Here is a 21,010-nt window from a genome sequence, read left to right on the forward strand (position 1 = left end):
CTGCAGATTTAATTGCCTGGTCTTCACAGCTCTGATAGCTGCTCCTCATTTGACTATGTTATTGCCTGGCATAAACAGAGTTAGGCAGCTTCTTCAAAAAGAAAGCCAGACCAGTTTCAGTTCTGCATCGTCCCCATAATAACACTACTCTGAGCTAACTCCTGAGCCAACAGAAACCAGCTGGGGTGGCTAAACGCTACTGCAGCAGTAGCTTCGCCTTATGTTAGTCCTTTCAGGGAAATAAGCTATTTAGGCCACTAGATCTTTGCAACTGGAAAACCAAGTACAACACCACTGGAAAACCAAGTACAACACCACTGGCACTCGGGGCATGACCGCACCGTGCTGACCTGTCCTCCTCCCCAACTCCGATGAAAGTTTAGAAGAACTGGAGGACTTTAAAATTTTTAAAATTAAACTTTTATCATAATTGCTGGAATAAAAACAAATAATCAACCAACTGTATGTGTAGCAAGAGCACTGACTACCTGGCTAGAGCTGTTCATGTCTGTCAACCGAACATTCGGCTTTGCCTCCGAAACGCCGAGCTTGTGTGGCTCTCGCACACCGTTGTAACGGGTAAGAAAACGAAGGTCTTCCAGGTGCCGAGAGCACAAGCTTTGCTCGTGACTGCTATCTGAAAAGCTATCCAAACTCGAGCTACAAATTGGTAGCTCAGTTTTCACAGAACAGAACTGTAACACAGCCATAATCTGAAAAGATACCAAAAATTTAATATTTGCCTAAGTTACGCAATTTGAAGCAGCCACGCATCCCACCACTTTGATCACTAGTCAGTTTTAAGCAAAATTTCTCAGTAAGCTAATTCATCAAAACAGGCATTTCTTATCCAGGACCAGAAGTACACAACCAGCAAGTGACTTTTTTTCCCCTTCCTTTTATGTTGCAGACATACTCCAGGATTGTAAATCATTATTTCCTGTCAGTTCTCCCAAAAGGAATGTCCAACTGTTCAACTCTGTAGTATTAACACTAATTTCTCTCTCTCTCTCTCTCCTTTTTTTTTTTTTTTTTTTTAAGAAACTGAAGTAGACACACAATTTCCTGTCCTGCTTGTCTTTTTAATCCTTTCCAACTGCTAGAACTCAAAAGACATAAGATTCCTTTTTCGAATTACACAACAGCATAGTGTCACTGCTAGAATCTTTAGCATTCTCGGAGGCTTGAAGGACTATAACCTCTGCGTAATAAAATATAGAGTAGGTTTCTAAGTCGCAGGATTCCCTGCTTTGCTCCTAACACAACAGGCTGTCAGCATTCACTTCCCAGGATACTAGATGGGAACAGCAGTAACTCTGTGCAGCGTGTGTTCCGGACAAGTTCTGCCATCATGCCTCTTCCAGCAACTGCACATATTTCACACAATCAGTTTTCCTACAAAATTCTTCCCTTGACTATTAACCCTCTTTGGGCAGAGCCTATTAAAACCACTTGTAATACACTTATAAATCATGGCTTCCTGACAGCTAGGTGTACTACTGGGAAGAACAGTGACAGCCTATTTTTAAGAAATAGGCAGGAATGAGGTAGAAGAAAACCCAGAATACTCCAGACTGTAGATAACTTCTTTATCAACCTAAAGAGTAAGGTCAAAGATTAACAAAAAACATGACACTGATGCAGACTACATTCTTCTTTTCAACTACTTCTAGCTTGGTTTTCTTTGGCTAGAGCATGATCCAGTGGCTTTTATTAATGCCTCACAGTTGTAAGCATGCAATATGTTTACAAATATTTAGTTCAGTTCTCCAGTACATTACTGTTGTGGTTAAGACCAAGTAACACAGATTGCTGAGAATGCTCATTCTAACGATTTCAAACGAGAAGGATTAAATATTCAATTAAATAAATGTTGAACTACAAGGCGCAAGCAAAAGCTGCTGTACTCAGTCTCCCGCAGCTCCTCTGTAACCTGCATTTACTCACACAGCAATTGCATACATCACACCAGGGCCAAAGTCTTCTCAGAGATGCTCTAGAGGGGCTTTTGTTTTACACTGATCCAGCAAGTTCAGTCACGCTCACTTGAGAGGGGAAGTGCTTGTACCGGATTACTTCTTTCAAGAGGGACAAGTAACTTACAAGCCTGCAGCGAAGGCTCACTTAGGGCGCTAAACTCATCTACGAGAAGGACAGCGAACGAGGCAGCTCAAGTTTCACTACCACCAGCATGCTGATGCCACTGGATACTTATCACCATTTCAGGCTGGCAGTGCAACTCAGGCTCCTTCTAGGTGGATTAAAAGTGTGGCAACAGCCATCTAGGAGCCACTACCAAAGAGGACATCTCCATTCAAACTCAACAAGCACCTCCTAGCTTGCCATCAGTGACTTGCCAACTCCTCCCTCATTTCTTTACCTCCAGGTAGATGCTTTCACGTGTTCTTTGATTCATAGATTAGGGTTCAACTTACTTCCTCATTGTTACTCCTACATCAGGCAAGCTTTATGTCGCTCGCTATTTGCAGGATATCACCCAGCGTCCTACCTGAACCTCAGAAGAAGTTATGAGAGGGGCTGTAATGCACTGGAGACCTCTCTGTCCATTAGTTTCAAAATAAACCCAAGCCACTTGCATTAGCTTATTAAGAAGCTCAGTCTCACACAGTGACTATATGTCAAGCTTATTTCGCACCAATTGGCAAAAACTCTAAAACCCCTGGTAGTCTGGAGCAAAACATTTGACTGGAATTTGTTATTTGCTTTATATGCAAGAATTCAGCATCTCCTGAAGTACATTCTGCAGCTAGTTTTCACTACTTCAAGTTATTTTTCTACTAGATGCATACCACCTCCTCTTAGGACACCTATAAAGATGTATAGTACACAATGAGGGACAGTGCAGGAGAAGAGGAGGAGGAGGATACAACATGCTTTGGCACCTCCTTCCCACTAAGGAGGGATTTCAGGAGGTCAGATACTTGCATCTGCTTTCAGAACTAATTTAACATTGGTCATTATATCGGTTTATATTAACATCAGTTTATATAAATTCCAGTACAAATCTCAGTCACCTGTCCAAGGAACAGAGAGAGAGTACAAACAGAAGTGAGAAAACAAAGAAGATTTTGACACACTGTCACAAATGGACCAGCAACAAGCAAGCCTCTCTGGGAACAGGCTAGTCAGCTTGACCTCTTGCCATGATCACTAATGATTTCTGCACCAGTGTTTGTCTTCTGAGTAACTGAAACAATGTTTTATTTATAAAATAATTTTTATATATATTTATAAATACAAAACATTGAACACGGCAACATAATTTACTAGCTTTCATCTGGTGCCAAGAATTCCTGTACTGCACAAACTTTGCAAAAAGCCTTTTTCCAATAAATCAAGGCATCAAGTATATGTGCAATCTATTAGGCTCACATAAAAAATAATAAAATGGGGAAAGCACTACAGCTATATAGAAAAGCTGCAGACTGCAAAACAATATCACTAGCTATTAATAAATAGGATTAAAGTCACCGAACTTGATGGTAGAGCTGACCACCTACTCTAAATAAATTTAAGAATTATGCTGAAGTTTCTGTACAAAATTGAACACTTGATTTATTTTCTCCAGTTTAAGTCTGGATTTGACGCAAGTTCTGTTTGTTTGGTATTTCTACAGACAGGAAATATCAGTAAAAAAAATGAAAATGCTGTTACAGCACAGCACTGAGAAACAAAAACGACACTTGCTCTTGCAAACACTTCATAAAGGAAGCTTACATGTCTGCTTAACAGTTTCACTATCAGAATCAACACTGGCTGGAGCACAAGCACATATATACCACCACAAAGGAGACGGAGACTGCTTTACTGACAGCGTAATCACCTCTCAGTCCTAATTAATGCATCAGGTAGATTAGAATACCTCTAGGCAGAGCCTTGTGACTCAAAGTCAGCGCTATACTTTAGTCATTTTCTGTAGCTTCACAAATCCTGTAGTTGATTTTAAGGTATTAGGCATGGCAGTCTAGCTTTCTAAAACTAGCAATATACCTCCTGATCATCCTTCTCGCCCCTCCATCCGTTTACTCACACTGACTCACTCCAAAGAGCGGACTAACGCCAAGCGGCTAGTAAAGGTTCTGCAGTTCACACAACAGGAAATCATTTACAGAATCTTCTTCCTGACATCGCCAGCTAAACTCTCGCTACCTTTGTCTAGCCATTTTGTACAGCTCTTCAAGCTTTAACCCTGCAGATGCACCCCAAATTAATGCTCCCTATCCCCCCCCCCAACTCATTTTCTGTTCTTTCTCGATATACCTTCTACTTTCACTAGTTGGGTGAGAGCAGCTTTCAAAATAAACCAATACAGTAGGTATTCTGCCCTGCGTTGGTGACCCTTCTTCGCAGGCACATTGGCTTCTTGCCTCCCATTCAAGTAGCATTATTGAAGCTCCGACATCAGACCAGCCTTTACAGCAGGACAACCAAATTTTTACTGGAATTTAATGGATAAACTTAAGCCTCCCCAGCAGAAAACAATACTGGCCATCAGGCCAGTCAGGTTCTGTTGGTCGTCTTTGGGACTGGGAGGTGTAGTAGATGTTTGGAGGAAAGAGCTGGAACAGCAGAAATTAAGAGATCTCTGCAGGAATGCATCAGATATCAGTACCTGCCATTTGAGGAGTCCTGCTTTATAACGGGCACTGTTATCACAAGCCTCCTAAACATGAGATTCTACTGTGAGCTGCAGTCCCTTTCCAGAAGATAGCCCTGTGGCACCAAGCTTTGCCTGCAAATGCTTAGCAACTTCAGACATGTGTGCATGTTTCTTCATGGAAACTCCTTCAACATTTTAACTCACAAACACTAGAGCTACAAATACTACAGCTCTTGAAATTAGATTTTGTCACTTGTCATCTTGAACATCTATGAATGCATTATTTGCGTTGGTTTTCTTTTAATCCTGCTAATGCTGGATATTCAAGTGTTGGTTTACTCATCTATGGCTTATTTCATGATTGAATAAACTTGGTCATGAGCAAATCTGAAGAGAACTGCCCAACTGAAACAAAGAGAACACAAGTGTAATTTGCAGGAACAGCCTATAAGCATCTTTAAATAAAAGGGACTCTTGAACTTGGCAAATTCCTTCCCACCATGGCAGATCCAGGTTCTTCTTCCAGTCAACTACAACCTAGATTTTTTTCCCCCCATATGAGAAGTCACTTCCATCAAAGACATTATAGAAAACGTACATTGAGATCTGCAGAAAACATTCACCAGAAATTCAACCATCTTCCACATTTCCAAGAGCCATAGTTATTTAAATCCTTTTTACTATATTCATCTATTCTTGATTTTTACAGTAATAGAGCAGCAAGGAGGCATACGGTCCATCACCAAGATAGCTACAAATGTAGATACACTTACTAAAAAGCATAGCTAACACAGAAATATTTAGCATTATGAATTCAGGATAATGATTTATGCCTCCCCATGGCTAGTGTCCAGCTCAGTCACTGCAGGAAAGCAGCCACCACACTTACAGCTACCCAATTTAGTACACAAACTCAGCACTTTCCAGTGTCTACTAGCTAGGGTTGTAAATTCATGGGATAACTCTGGCAAGTAATCAGATCCCTAGTAAGGAAGAGAGGGAGAAGTTATCTAATTAGTTCTCATCCCTGACTGTTCTCCGATTACCAAAATGTCAAAAAATAGGTTAATGTCTTTTACTTACTTTTAGCAAGACACACCTTGCCGATTGCATTTCAAAATTTGCAAGAGAGTTCAGAGTTTAGCAGAGTCACTTATAAGGATTTCAGGTTTTAAACCAGAAGGCTAATAGCTGTGCATATAATTAGGCCATAAGAACATCATTTCTCCACCTAGAAGGATGTTCACGTTGTCTGGGATTCCTTTCCCCACCATAACTCCTAAACCTTCCCGTTCTGGCTAATCTTTCAACCCTTTCACATCTTCCTTGCCCTTTCTGAATAGGCCTAACCTGGCTGTAAATCATAACTCTGGACAGATATGTGATCTAGCAATGCACATAACTCTGGCTAACCTTTTCGTAAGTTTAATTAGTAGACAGCTTGTACTGGAGTAGTGCTTCACATAACCCGTCTGTGCCAACTGCAATCCTTGACAGATTTCTCCTGCCGCATCCTTCAACGTAAGATGAAGCTCATACTCGCTGTCAGCCAATTTTCACCTTACCGAGTGCCGTTTTCCCTTCAGCATTCCTAGTTCTTAAGAAATAATTCCAGCTGTTCTAATGGCTACGTGAGGGTTGCACTTGACCATCTAGCAGAGCTCCATCACTGCTGAGCCAAGATCACATCTGTTCTTAGTGTTACATCCAAAACTCCGACTCCTAGATTTGTACAGCAACCCAACTCAGTAGATAATGTTGACAGAATAGCTGGATTTAACTGCTGTAATCAGCATTACGTAGCTGATATTTTACCTCATTCCTCCATTTCATAGTGCTCTCATCCTTTAAATTAGCTTAGAGTAAGATCAGAGCTCTTTTTTTTTTCCTAGAGCCTGTCTCAGATTGCAAGCACAGGCTATCAGACAACTGCCAATCACCTTTGCTAGCAGCAAGCTTTTTTTAAATCCTGATATTTACTGCAGCAAAAATAACTGGGGAAGGCAGGTAACAGGACATCGCTTTCAAACTCAGTGCTCTGTTAAGTAGTCAAGATAGCAAGCCTCAGCTGAAGAAATAATAAAAAAAAATTCCTTGACTGAATAAAGAGTATATTATTTATGGTAGCTTAGATTGGTGGCTTAAGGCAACCACTAAGCTTACGCATCTTCAATGCAGTCTCAACCTTTTTTCCTTCCACACAAAATCCTCTTAAGTGCCAGTTCATTCTTGTCTAGCTGATGCAGTTAAAACTGCCAGATCCCAGGTTCTGCTTTCACCAAGGCTGATAACTTGTCCACTTTACAAGATGCAACTTAAAATCCTAGTCAATCTGCCAGGAAATAACTCAGCTCCACTTTGTGCAGCAACAAAAAAAGACGCGTGGGACACTCGTATTGCACTCACGGAAACAGCACCAGCAAGGACACGCTCTGCAACACACTTGCAAGTGCGTGGAGGAAAGTCTCGTGGGTTTAAGCATAGAAGCAGGCCTCCTAGACCAACCCTGCACTGAAAAAGAAGCCAGGCTACGCTGGTGAAATATAAACTGATAAGACTTAGTTAGCACAGAGCAGTAATAAGATAGATAATTTATGAGAAGGGCAGCCACAAGCGTGCGCAAATACATTCTGCAATTCTTTATGCAGTCTCTTCCAAGCTGGATTGACCAAAGAGCACAAGCCCAAAGCAAACTGCGTGTTTTCCTTTCAAGTACTAAAAGATGAAGGCAGGGCAAAAGAACAGCACCAGGTAACATAAAAAAAATTTATCTTATTGGTTGGTGCCAAGTCTTATGCCACTATGCTAAAAATATGTAACACAAGTAGAGCAACTTCCCTGAGTACATTGCATTTTCTCCAGTTCGGCTCAACTAACAGGGAACTATCATGAAAACTTACTCAATCAGCATCTACACTAGTGCCGCGTAAAGGAAATTTCAAAGAGAAATGCTTCACCTGTCACACACACACAGGAGCTTGGACTTCCCAGGACAGCTCATTTGGAAGATCTGCTCCCAATACTGCTTCAGGACATTAAGACCACATTAGTGAATTCTGGCCAAAGCAGGCGAAGATGATGGGAACCCAGTATTATTCCGTTCAACTGAGCCACAAAAATTTAATATTCTCCAAAGGCATTGCACATTTAGGTGCACTGCTTTGGCATACTACTCATAGTATTTGATCAATTCTCACACAGTATTAACATGAACATCTTTGGACTTAAGTACTTAAGAAGGCGCTGCACTAAAGACTTCAAAGAAAGGTAAGTTTATCTTAAAGTGTTTGCAATCTCCCACTGCACTGGGCTGAATTCTTGACTTCCACGTTCAAATTTGCAAAGCGTTTTTAATAGCATAGACTATCAGCAAACAAACCTCGGGCAACAACTCAACTATAGAGACTATGAAGCATGTGAAAGGCTTAGGCTGTCCAGCTGCATTAATTGCTTCTTCAAACCACACGGGTTTCATCCATAAAGGAAATTCATATTTCAAGTTCCATGTTTTAAAATAAGATCTTTTCCCTCTTTCCTGGAAACAGCAAAGCAGTAGAAGAATTGAAGTACACACATGCTTTGGACTTTGTGCATTGAAGTGAGAGAGACGAAGGTTGGATTGGGGTTTAAGACTCTTCAGGACACCTGGTGTAAATCAATGGGAAAACAGGGCAATTACAACACACAGTGTTTGAAGAATGTGATTATTAAGGAAACAAAACAAACACCTGGAGCAACTTCCATATATTTCAGTTGCATCCTTTACCTGAAAAAAGTTCTTAAAACATCAGATTGCATAAAAGCAGTATGGAAAACGAGGCTTAGCACAGAGGCCTAAACTCCGCCTTACAGAATATCATGACTCTGGCAAAACTGCTAGCACATGTGCTGACACCAAAATGTACTCCTTTCAGCTTTAAGTGGCTCTACTACAATGTGCCCCAGCTCTAGGGGGAACAACAAAAAAAACAACTTTCTACAAGTTTATTTAGCATAGCAAGGAGTCATTTGGACTTGACCAAATACACCTCCACAAGACAAGCAGAAGAATAAACTCCAGCCCTTGCATTCTCCATTACAGTCTTTGGAAGTATCCACGAACCCAGTCAAACTCAAACTGGACTACTACACAGCACTGGCAGCCACCACAACAGACCTAGTTACTACAAGGGGAATGTTGTATGCTCACGCACAACACATCCCTCACGCAAGAAAGCCAACTGACAGAAAACAGCTGACAATTGTACAAGTAGAAATTGAGTGATACAGCAATGTTTCTTTCCCAAAAAGTCATTTCTCTATGCAACTACAGTAATGAGCACTAAAAATAGACTAATTCAATAGAGCTGAACGTACTTTCATTTTGTTTTACTCCCAGCTGTCAACTAGTAAGATACCAGCATATGTATTTACCAAATGAGGAAATCCTATTTGAACAACTTGATCTTGAGAATGTTTTTCCTTCACTAATAAACCACAAGAGTAAGCATCACTGCAATGGCAGTATTTCCTACCCCAACGACATCCTCCAACTTGATTATTTGGGGAATTTGCCTTTTAAGATAACATTTAGCTAAACTCACATACTTGGCTTGGCTAATAAAACATGGACTCTACAAAATAGCTTAAGTCAGTATTTCTCCAAAAGCACGAGGCGCAAAGGACTTTCTGCGGGCACTGCAAACCTACCCCGAGCTCTTACGCTATATACAAGAGTTTCAAAAGTGACACGATTAGGGTAGCAGGAGAGACAGGCGCTCAGTGTTCAGGTATCTGGAAGAGTACTGCCTTGGGTTGCTCAGTTTTACATGTCATTTAATAATGTTTTACAAGCAATTTTTACAAAGCCAAGTTATCAGTCAAGCAGCAAAGCATTGCCCAAGACAAACAGCCCCTACCCTGAAAATTAATCTTAATGTGCTGTTCAGAGTAACTAATAAGTACCTGAGTAGCAGCGTCACATCACGCATCACTGGCTGTGCTTCAGTGCTTTTCAGTTACCTTGCAAATTCTAAATAGACAACATGCAGCTAACCCTATACTAGACGATTCAAACTTACAGTTGATTAAATTTAAATTTTACCAAGATTGTCTGCTTTTTACTAAGGAGTGGCATAGCACAAGAAATACTAATAAGCACAATCAAGGCAGTTTATACGATCTGGAAAGGACTTTTTCCCCCCATTTATATGGACAGTGGCTGGGTTTTATCCACTGATAACCCACAATTCCAGAAACCTCAGCAGCTCCACCTTCTAAAGTCATGCCCATCAGCTTATTTTTAGCACAGAAGACCAACACCTATCTAGACAGTTTTCAAGCTTCATGCATTGCCCTGCCCCATTCCACCTAGCAGCTGACTGAAATTCTGATTCTGAACTCCCACTTAAACTCAGTAAGAATGATTCAGATTTGAGATGGTCTTGAATGACTGTGCAAAAGAAAAGGCGGCTCCCATCCATCTGTTCCACACAGGTATTGGTAACGCCGCAGTACAAAGAAGGTGCTTGACCTAACATCCTGGACCATAAGAACTCTTCTCAGCCGTTGTGAAACGTGCTCCGGCCTTCAATGCCAGGGACATTTCTGAGGTTCGTGCTGCATTTCGATATTGTGCTTTCATAACCTTTAAGATTAAAGATACTGGAGATATCTTATATACTAAGACTTAAGTTGAAACTACACAGAGCAATTGCATTATCTGTGTAACGTAAGTTAATTCTATGGAGTCAGTAAAGTTTCAGAAGATTTTGTTAGACATCACCAATGTTAGCTTTGAAACTCAGTCTGTACTTCCACCAACAACATATAATAGATTTGGTCACTTGTCCTTGTTGAATGTGATCAGTGATTTGTTTTATACACTCCTACTAGACCTAGATAAACCACACTTAAATTACTACAACTTAACTGAGCCTTCAAATCTGTAAAGAGCCACTGAACAACAAAGCCACTGCAGCACGTTCACACTTGAGGTCCACTCCACAACTTAAACTAGCACATACTGCTGGAAGACCTGATCAAATCTCTCCCATATCCAGCACTCTCCATTACTAAGCATGAAAAAATCAGGTAACAGAATACAAGCCAGTAAGACTCACAAAATTTCTAAAGTGTTCGTGCTCTACCCAAAGAGCTAATACAGTTACACTTAAAGCCAAATTGGATTCTTCTTATCCAAACTGGATTGTTCTTATCCTCGCAGAATACTTTTGCATCCCCTTAAAAGAACAACCTGGTTGTCATCACTTTCACTTTATGTGAAGTCTACCAACTTTTCTTTATTTCCCCCCCCCATGAGGATTCCTACTACAGCCAAAGTTCAGATAGCTTACTGGAATCTTCATTTCAAAGTCTACAGTCAGGTCTTACACATATAGGAGTCTGCAGTCAAGAATCTTCTTTTATGTACAACTGGAATAATGTGTTCAGTGCTGTCACTCTCCACATGCAGAGGTCAGGTACAGCATCTCACATCCTCAAACAAATAGAATAGCAGATTCTTGATCTTAGGTGTTCTTCATCGTTCACTAGAAATTGAGATTTTTATACTGGTGGCACGATCACAATCGTCTCCAACTTGGAAGATAAATAAGGCATTGCCCCTGAAATTCTTACAAAGATAGGAAGGAAAGGAGTACGCTTGCTTCCTTAACTAGTCTTCACTTGGCTACACAGTCAGGCACTGGGAATTGCTCTTTTATCTAAACATATGTGTCTTACACCGTTACACTCAACACCCAGGTCGCAAATTCTCCCACAAGATGAGGTAATCCAGGAACTCCAAGGGAACGTACCCATCCTGGGGGTCACGTCGCCTCAGGCGGCCTCCGCTAGAGCAAACCCGGGCAGGCAGAGTGGGGAGCCGACCCGGGCCCGCGGCAGATTCACTCGGCTGCCGACCCCCCCCCCCCATCATTCCGGGGGTTACGGCCCGCTTTAAGCGGGGTGCGCGCAGGAAATGGAAAGGCTTCCCGGCGGCGAGACCGCGACTGCCTCGCCGGCCTCAGGGAGCCAACGGTTCCCCCCGAGCTCCCAACGGCTGCTGCCGCCCGCCGCACCACCGGCCCTCCCCGCACGGGGCCTCCCCGGCAGCGCTGCGCCGGGGCAGCCGAGCGGCGGAGGCGCCCCTAGCCCCCAGAGCCCCCCGCTGAGGAAGCGGCCGCCTCGCCCTTACCATGGCGGCTCGGCGGGGCTGCGCTGGGCTGTGGCAACGGCGGCGCCTCCCGGTCCCGTCCGCTCTCCCTCCGAGGCAGGCCGCGGCCCTGGCACTTCCGCCGTTGCCTAGGAGTGAACATCCGGGTCAGCGCCGCGCCGCCCCGCCCGCCGCCGCCGCGCCGCCAATCAGCGCGCGGCCCGCCGGCCATCGCCAAGTATGGAGCGCAGCGCACGAGCGGGGCGGGCCCATTCCGCGCCGCCGCCGGGGGGCGGGGGGAGGGAGCGCGCGACGGCCGAGGAGGGGAAAGCGCGGCCGGGGCGGGAGGCGGCGGGGGTTGGAGGCGGAGGCAGCGCGACGGCTGGCGGGGGCGGGGGGGGCGGCGGGAGCTACCAACTCCGGCGGGAGGGGGGTGGGGGGGGGGAAGCCCGGCCTGGGTGGAGGCCGGAAGCCGGGCGGCCAATCAGAGCCGGGGGCGGGGCCTGCAGAGGGCGCGCCAAGAGCCCGGGCTCCCTCGGCAAGCGCCGCATCCGCTTCCACGGACTTTTCCCTCCCATCTTTTTTTTTTTTTTCTTTCCCCCTTTTTTTCGTCCTTTTTCCCTTATTTTCCACCCTATCCTTTTTCCCCATTTCCCTCCTCCCCTTTTCCCCTTTATTTCTGTTCTACTTTTTCCTCCTTTTTCATTTTACCTTTTTTTCCTAAGATTAACTGAAAAAAGTGAGCACGAGGCCCACGATTAGCCAGCCTGAACGTTTCCTCAAGTCAACAGGCCGCTGACAGCTGGCCCTTGCAGAGGCAGCGCTGATAAGCATCCTTGCTTAGGCTGCCTAGAAGAGACTCATCTCTTAATTGTTTGGCTCGCGAGTGTGAGTTGTGAGGAAAAAATAATCAGCCTCTGGCTACTTAAGGACAAGGTTAATTAACTGCAAAGGCAAATGTTCAGCCTCCTTTGGCAGCTTAGTCTTTGATTCAGCAAAGCATGTAAGTACCTGCTTCAAGTTAAGCACAGGCTTACATATTTCGATGACTTCAGGGCTTAAGCAGCTGTGATGCAGATATCCAAAATCAGCAAATTTGGGTGTATATACATTTTTTTTTTTTTTGCTTTTTGCAGACTATCCCAAAAGGAAAGCATTTTTTTTCTTAATCTATTAATTCACTTTTACCCATCTCAGATAAAACTGACCTTGATTCCAGCCCCTGCACTTCTGAATTATTTTGGACATGTAAAGTTAAATGCAACTGAACTAGTTACCCCAGGAGAAGATCTGATTTATTACATGACAACATTTTCCTCTAGCTTCTTTGGAACAATTATTTGGCCTGGGTTTCACCAGAGCGGGAGTGCCAGGATCCCAAGAACTGGTGCCTTCCGGCTTCTGCGGTGCAGACTTGGCCCCTGCAAACTAAGCCCTCTTTTGTTGTTCCGTTTACTTGTGCTATGGAAACTGGAAATGCCGACAAGGGGACTCACCCTGCTTCCTGCTCTCCTGTAATCCTCCTGGAGAGGGTGTGAAACTCTTGACAGTGTGTATAATTGCTGCACTGAAATTTTAATAGAAGTTATGTATTCTTAAGAGGCCCCTTTCATTTTTTCCTTGGATGTGATACTTAGTTTTACATCCTTCTGGCAGAGGCTGACCAAGGCCAAGTTCTGATTTTGCATTAATGTATTATCATGGTTGTTAGTGGCTCAACTCTAAAGTTTTAAGTATTAGATCCCAGACCAGAGCTTCCAAGAAATAACAACTCTAACAATGCTTATTTTGCTTAACACGTATTCAGGACAAAACAGCTTTGTTGTTTTGCAAGCAACAAGTTAAATTTCCAGAGGAGTTAACTGTTCAGATATGTGTGCTCAGTTAGGACAGCCAGGATGAGCTGTGTAGTTTAAGGGCACAGCTGTTACGTAGGTAAATTAACATGACTCACATGCACACATAATGGCTGTCACTGTTCATGCAAATTATAAAATCAAAACTTAGATATATTTTGATTACTCTGACAATCTGCTCTCACTACTTTAAGTTCACCTTTGCCCACTTTTGCATTTCTCCCATGCCTTTGTTGGCATTTTTTAAACTGCTGCTCTTTTCAGTGCAGAAACAAAACGAATCTAGCAAGTAGAGGATCGTGATCAGTGAAATAATCTCTCAAGAAAATCAGGAGCTGCATCACTTCACAGGAAAAACAGTAGGACACAAATTCATGAGTTAAGCCATTATCAAATACACCATAAAATGGGAAACAACCTTACCATGTCTAGCAGATAGGCCACGTGACTTCAGAAGGCATTTCCTGTTCTAGATCTTTGAATCCGATTCTTCACCAACTCCAGTCAGCCTAGCCTCTTTGAGGCCAATTTAAAATGTGCAGTAATCTGAACAGGCTTCTCTTGTACAGTATGCAGATCCTTCAGTCCTTATGTTCCCTCAGAGGCATCTAGGAGCAGTAATTAAAAAAAGCAAGTCTGTTCATTACACTAACAAATTATTCATTACAGAGGGCTCCACACATCTTATGTGAATTTTTCCTTGGGGCAAGACCCGGGAGGATAGAACTGATCAACTTGAAAATGAATGATCTAAACTTCATGATTTTTGTCACAAAACTCATGTAAGGCATGCAATGATCACTGTGCTTTTAGTTTAGCAGTTCTTGTATTTAGGAACAACTGTTTCTAGCTTCTTACTGAAGAAATAGAGCAAGAATCATGCAGCCTGGAGTAGTTTAAACAATTTAAGATCCAAATTAATGTTGAGGCCAAGGGAATGTTTTTCTTAGTGGAAGAAATACAAGCACTCTGGAGTTTGTTTTCCTGCTAATAGGTATAAAGAAGAATAAACAGCTGCTTTTTGTTTTCCCAAAAATATTTGCATTAAGAAGATCTGCAGATTCCTTTTGAAACTGATGGAACATCTTTTCAAATGAGGACCAGCTGCTTGCTTTGCTTGTTTATAGCAGGACATGCTTAAGGGAATTTTTGTTGATTGTTTACTGAGATGTAGGACCAGACTCTTCCTTGTAGGCTGCAATTTGCAGTGCAGACTGTAGCTGAGCAGGCAGAAGGTTCTGCACCTCTAACTACAGTTGTAGCCACCCTACCTTCTCCTGAGATTTTGGAGGAGTTGACAGCTAAAAAAACACCAGTTCAAGTCTGTATGTGGCAGACATGCAATAAATCCACAAGTGCTGCAAGATAGTGTTATTAAGTGCGTTGTTAGTTTTGTTCCTCTCCAGAGGTGGTGTTAGCTCAGGGCTAAGTAGGATGACCCTTGTATATGATGCTGTATTCTTTTTTTATTTAATCTACTTAAGGAAAATAATCACTTTAGCAGTAACAGCAACATAACTGGCACATTGATTTTAAGAAGCACAGGTAAAAGACACTTGATTGGCATAAGGACAGCAGTAGTATTATTTCCTCTGCTTACAGCAGGCTTTTTCTTCACATAAGTAAATTCAGTTGGGATTACTTGAGAGTTAGGGCCACTTTGCTAGGTTTTGTTCATATGTTTGTTCACTTTAACAACAGAAAGAGAAATAAGTTTATCCGTTCCTATTTTAACAGCCAAACAACTGTGAAAACCACAAGACAGGTGGAAGAAACAGGTACTGAAAAATCTCTGCTCAAGGAAAAGTCTGATTCTGATTTGATGTTGTGACAGTGAGTGATAACTGCAGAAAGCAAGAAAAGGAAGAAATTTAGCCATAAAAATAAGGTTTCAATATAGCCGCAGAAGACGCGTTACAAAGGCAGCTGAAGAGGTCATCTATACAGCAACCATAAGGCAGGATAGGAAACGAGAGAAGACTGGAAAACATTATTAGCAACAGGAGCTTTGAGCCTGGAGAGTGGCTCGAGAAGAGGCCCAGCCTCTGCGTAGCTCTGCGTTTTGGAACAGTTATTACACAAACGAGCAAAAACAGCCTTTCGATAAGACCGGAAATAACTTCCATCCATTTTGCAGGGTTGTAAAAACCCCAAGCAGGTTTCAAAGGCAAAAGAAGATCCTAACACTAAAATTGCTGGAGCAGATCGCAAAGCCAAGTTACGTCACAAGTCTACAGCTCAGCAGCAGGTTCAAAGCCCAGAGATCTGAGTTTCCCTATATGCAGCTGTATTTCATACAGCATTTTTAAATCTAGGGATGAGACTTATTTCTATTCTCTATGTTTTCTGGAGTTAAGAGCATCCACCGCAATACAGTGCTATACAGATTAGTCGGTACTGGTGCAGATTGCTAAGAGAGGAAAACAAAAACATCCTGTGATCCGCGCCCCAGGGCGCTCTGCAGGAGGCTCGTTAGGTGTTGGCATTCCCAGGCTCTAGAGAGCCGAAGAGAGGTAGGGGACCTGCACCACCACTTTCAGAGCGGTTTCAAGTACTTCATTGGATCTAGTCAGCTTACAGGCGTTTCCCCGCATATCATGACACGGGATCATCCACATAAAGAGAAAAGAGTGTGCTCAAAGGGCTTAGTGTCAGGCATTATGCATCTGTAAAATGAAGGTCTATAAACAAAGGAAGCAAACAATGATATCAGTTGACGGCTTAATGGCCCTACAACACCAGATTCATGTGCAATTAATAACGGTGCTTTTGATCTTGCAATCAGCAACTATAAAATACATATGCTTTCCCTGTATATTTGATTATATTCAGAAAGCAAAAGAATAAATACTTTTTATTAGCATTACAGAGTATTTTTCACATTAAGCCAGAACTTCATAAAGCATTTGCGGTCTGACATGATATGCTTTTTATTTCATCCCCTGAATGAGTTGCATGCATGATGAAATGCTGTTTTGTTTATTCCAGAATTCCACAAGGACCTAAGATACTTGTGAGAAGCTATGTACTTAGAAATAAGGTCCTACAGAAAACATGCCAGGCTTTACTGAATATTATTTTTTCTGTTTGAAGAAAAAGACAGCTTGGGATTTTTAGGTCATATTGCCCATTTTCTTCTATGTCAAACTTGTGGCACTTGAAAGAAACCCATAAACCATCATTGAGGGTTCTCCTAAATTGAGTTCACTGCTGAAAGAGTCTCTGCTTCCAGCAATGGTAAAGTTTAGTTCCTTGGGTTTTATTACTCAGGGTCAGTAAACCAGCAGCATCATTTGATTTGAGGCTGAAAAATGAGCGTTTCTTGGAAACTAATATAGGTAAAAGGTACCTACAACACCACTCGATGGTTTGGAATTCCCTATTTAAACCACAGGTATTTCTCACTATGGAGATCATTATACACACTGACAAAATAGCACACAAACAATATCAAAGTTTTCCTCCAGTTGCAAGGCAGCTTTGCTAAAGGTGCTCTCGTAATGTAAAGGTTTTAAGAGTTTTCCCAATCACTACAGTAACTGATGAGTAAATCAAAATGCTGTATTTAATAAAATAGTATTTTAGTATTTTGTTAGAGGCATTTTCCCTCCTATGCGAAGAATGTTAAAAACAGACTCCAGAACAACACTTTTCACTTCATCAACACCCAAGCAGATGTGCTGTCTGTCTTAAAAGCGTATTTGATTAATGGAAAAGACAGTCAACCTAGCAGTCCATACACTTGCCAAAAATAAGACTTTACCACCAGGGCAGGTTTTTCACAGTGACGACAGGAAAGTCAGAAGTTACACATCACTTGCACATCCGTACAGCTAGAGGCACTGGGCTTATCCGAGGTTGAGCTTTTGCTTTATTTTTATAATGTATTTTGCCTAAATAAATGGGATAAGATCATATTTCATACCCCTCTTTTACAGATTGAGAAACTGAGACTTAATCACTCAACTGAAACTGAGGTGTGCAGAGATGGGCTTAAGCAGGATCACGTTAGAAAGTCACATGCGCAATCTAGTCAGTACCTTGAACATAAGAAAATTCTTTTTTTCGTGCGTTAGGTAACATCCTCATGCACTACTGCTTTATTTCTGCCCAGAAGTGCCAGTCCACATCTTGAGAACATTGTTTGTGTTGAGACATGCCTCGGCGTTGTTTGCAGCCACACTCTGTCTTCACATGTCCAATAAGCTATTCTACAATTGTGTTTCGCAAGATGTGTAGTACAAAATGGGCAAATGTGACCAAGAAATACCTGAAATCCTCGCTCAGTAAAAACTTTACTTCCGTGCTTTGGACTGCTTGTCTAACGTTCTCTTCTTTAAGCACAGAAAGCTTTATAGACAGGAGCTTCCACAAATGTCTTTAGCCTGAGCAAAGTGAGTATTGAGAACATTTGTCAAACTTGGTCATTAGCTGTAGTAATGATGTCTGCAGGCTGTCATTAAAAAAGAATCAAGGAGAAACTGATTGCACCAGAAAGAAACAAAATTTTCCATTCCCTTACTTTTTCCTTGCACGTTGCACTTCATTTGAAGCTTACTAATATACCAGCCAAAAGAATTGCAAGGGCTGGATTCCTTAATACAATAGTTATGGTTCACTAGTTAGAATCTGTATAGAATTAGTCAGTGACATGGACTAATGGAAAAATGTACTTAAAGAGCTGATAAATAGCACTCGCTTGCAGACCTATTCATTAAAAAGCCTCTGTCAATACAGTGCATTAGTTCTTTTCTCATTTCTACTAGGAAAATAAGAAGTGGATCACAAAATAGTACAGATCAAATAAAGATGGGACGCGTCGTAGCAGCGCTTAGTCTGTACTAGAGACGGCCAAAATTATTTAGCAAAAGGCTCAGATCAGTCTTTCCATGTAAGTGCTTTCCTCTGCAGAGATTTTGGGGGCAAACTTCATGTTCATGACAAAAGCAGCTTAAAACAGAATTAGCACAACGAGCTGTGACACATCTTGTTCCATTTTTCAAAGCTCCACTTCCATCAGCTGTACCTGGCAACTGTAGCAGCAAGTATCATGCTATTCAGTATCACATTACATCAGCTTTGCAAAATTGTCATGAAAATACATTAGCGCAGACACAAAATGGACTTGCTTATTAACGTGAATGTGATCACTATGAGAAGACTGAATGATATTTTACTCTGTATTACAAGCTTACTTTCTTAATGCAACTCTATCTAAGCCTTCAGACTATTGTTCATCCCCACAGTATCTGACTGTCTTCCACATAAAATCAATAATAGCAAACTAGACTTAATGGAGTCTCTGGCACTTTTCCCATTTTAGAGCAAAGTCCTGCTGAGGAGGGGGTTCTTTTTCTTCTGACTTAGGATTTAGACTTTTAGTTGTTGTTGCTTGGGTAGCGTAAGGCTGGTAAAGAAAAGTAAATATGGGTAACTGCCTACTAACGCTGATTAGGTGTGGAAAGGAGATGAGGAAAAAAATAAAAATAAAAACAGCATAGTGACAGAGTGCAAGTTTCCTGCCCACGTCTGATTCTCTCCATAACATGAAAGAGCTGTTTTGGGAGTACAGACACAGCAAACTGGGGGCCCACTTACTCAGGCTTTATCAACCGTTTCAAGCAGGTAACTCCTACACTGCTCCCTCCTATACAGATTACTGCTGCTCTTGGCGGAGGGGGGTGTGTAGGAAGGGATTCATGATACTGAAAAAATATGAGAGAAACTACACGCGTATTCTTCAGAAAAGAGGAGATCCAGAGCAGATTAGCATCTAGTGGGGAACATACAGGAGAGATGCTATAAGATTCTTAGAAAAATGTGCCTAGCGCTGGGCACCGGAGTAAGAAACTATACCTTCATCCTTGGGAAGAATCAAGATTTAAAAGAAATTTGCTTGAAGTTTCAGAACAGAAACTACAGGGCAAGGGAGGAGGGCAGCAAAAAGTAGAAGCTAGAGTAAATGATTAATAGAAAAGAAGCAGTTTGATACATTAAAAGGGGTCCTGAAATCCTGGCAGGTGGCTGAGAAGTGGGTTTACAACCCTTCAAATAAGTAGCTGCAGTGAGAAGCTCCTCACCTGTTACAGAAGTAATCTCGAGGGCTGGAGGGGTCTGCAAAAGCAAGTATTTTGCAGAGATGGAGAGCACTTCTGAGTGCATATGCAGACTCTGCCTTCTCCAAGCCCTGTGCTTGGCCCCTTGCACAAGGCACCTGGGAAACTGCAGTTTTGCAGAACAGCAGCAGTGCCTTTCCATCTTAGATTTCCAGTTCTGCCCATTTGCTTGTTTGACGAGCATCTGTTGAACTACTAATCAACAATGTGTTTAAGCAAATGCCTAACTTTTAGCGTGTGAGTAGACCTACTAGCTTAATATATAATTAAAGTTAGGTATCTAATTAAGCAAATTGCTGCTACAGGTTTCTGACCCTATGAGAATTTAACTTCCATTAGATACAAATCAGGAATTTTTGAAACTGTCTGGCTTCTTTCAACCATCAGCCTTTTATTTTTCTTTTTTTCCATATAATTATCACAAACAAAAAGACAGGAAAGAAATAAGAAGAGAGAACGTGAGGGAAACAGGGAGGGAAAGAACTCTGGGACAGCACATGTGGGGCCATGAAATGCAAAAAAAGGTTTTTCAAAACAGCGTGTTCTAAATGTCACCTTGGAGTCACACGATAATAAATATTCAACATTACATTGAAGGGTCTCATTGCCAAGTAACTATAGCAATGGAGGAAAAAGCCTGTCTTTGGACACATTCCCTCCTACCTTAATTTTGCCCAGGGGCTGAGGAGGGAAAGGAAAAGGGGTTCAGAGAATGGACTCTAGTTAGTTAATGGATAACATTTTCCAGAGTCCCCCTCTGATCATTCAGTTCCTCCAGGATTTAACAGAAGCAGACAGAATTCTCAGAAGGAAACTGGATGTTCAAAACAATTACACTGAACTATTCCATCTCCTTAGAAGGGGTTTAGTGCACCAGGTTCCTGATGCAAGGCTGTCAAATACACTGAGAGCCATTATAGAGCAACGTGACCCTTTATAAAGCACCTTACTTGCAGTCCAGCTGCTCGCCACCTCTTCCTTCATCCCTGAACCAACAGAGCTTTCCAGTGAGCTTGCAAGTCTGAAAATGAGTAAGTGTGAAGTGAGACTACGCATCAGCCAGCACCAAGTATTTGTTTTTGCCAAGGGGAAGATTATATTTCTGCATTATTTTAAAATACTGATTTCTGTAATTTTAACTGAGGGAGAGGGGAAGTATCTGGAGTATCTCGACTATCTTTTCTCTCCTGGTATTTTCCAGGACTGAGAATGCTGGGAAGTGCACGGAGGAGCTGGCACATTAGGACGTACCAGTGAACCTGTTGTTTCTGAAAATGCTTTT

The 21,010-nt window shown here is 42.1% G+C and overlaps 1 protein-coding gene across 2 annotated transcripts in view; it reads right to left on the minus strand.

Annotated features, from left to right (window-relative positions):
- CAPZB (capping actin protein of muscle Z-line subunit beta) overlaps positions 1–21,010 on the minus strand; it is a 68,125-nt gene that overhangs the window by 45,246 nt on the left and 1,869 nt on the right. For both annotated transcript variants that reach the window (XM_062593330.1, XM_062593329.1), the window contains exons 2-4: positions 14,036–14,220; positions 13,253–13,323; positions 11,799–11,905 (exon numbers count right to left, since the gene is read on the minus strand). In XM_062593330.1, the coding sequence (XP_062449314.1) occupies positions 11,799–11,801 (3 nt within the window). In that variant the 5' untranslated portion in view covers positions 11,802–11,905; positions 13,253–13,323; positions 14,036–14,220. The remainder of the gene's footprint in view (positions 1–11,798; positions 11,906–13,252; positions 13,324–14,035; positions 14,221–21,010) is intronic.

Source organism: Rhea pennata, chromosome 22, assembly GCF_028389875.1.
Source record: "Rhea pennata isolate bPtePen1 chromosome 22, bPtePen1.pri, whole genome shotgun sequence".
NCBI classification, from domain to species: domain Eukaryota; kingdom Metazoa; phylum Chordata; class Aves; order Rheiformes; family Rheidae; genus Rhea; species Rhea pennata.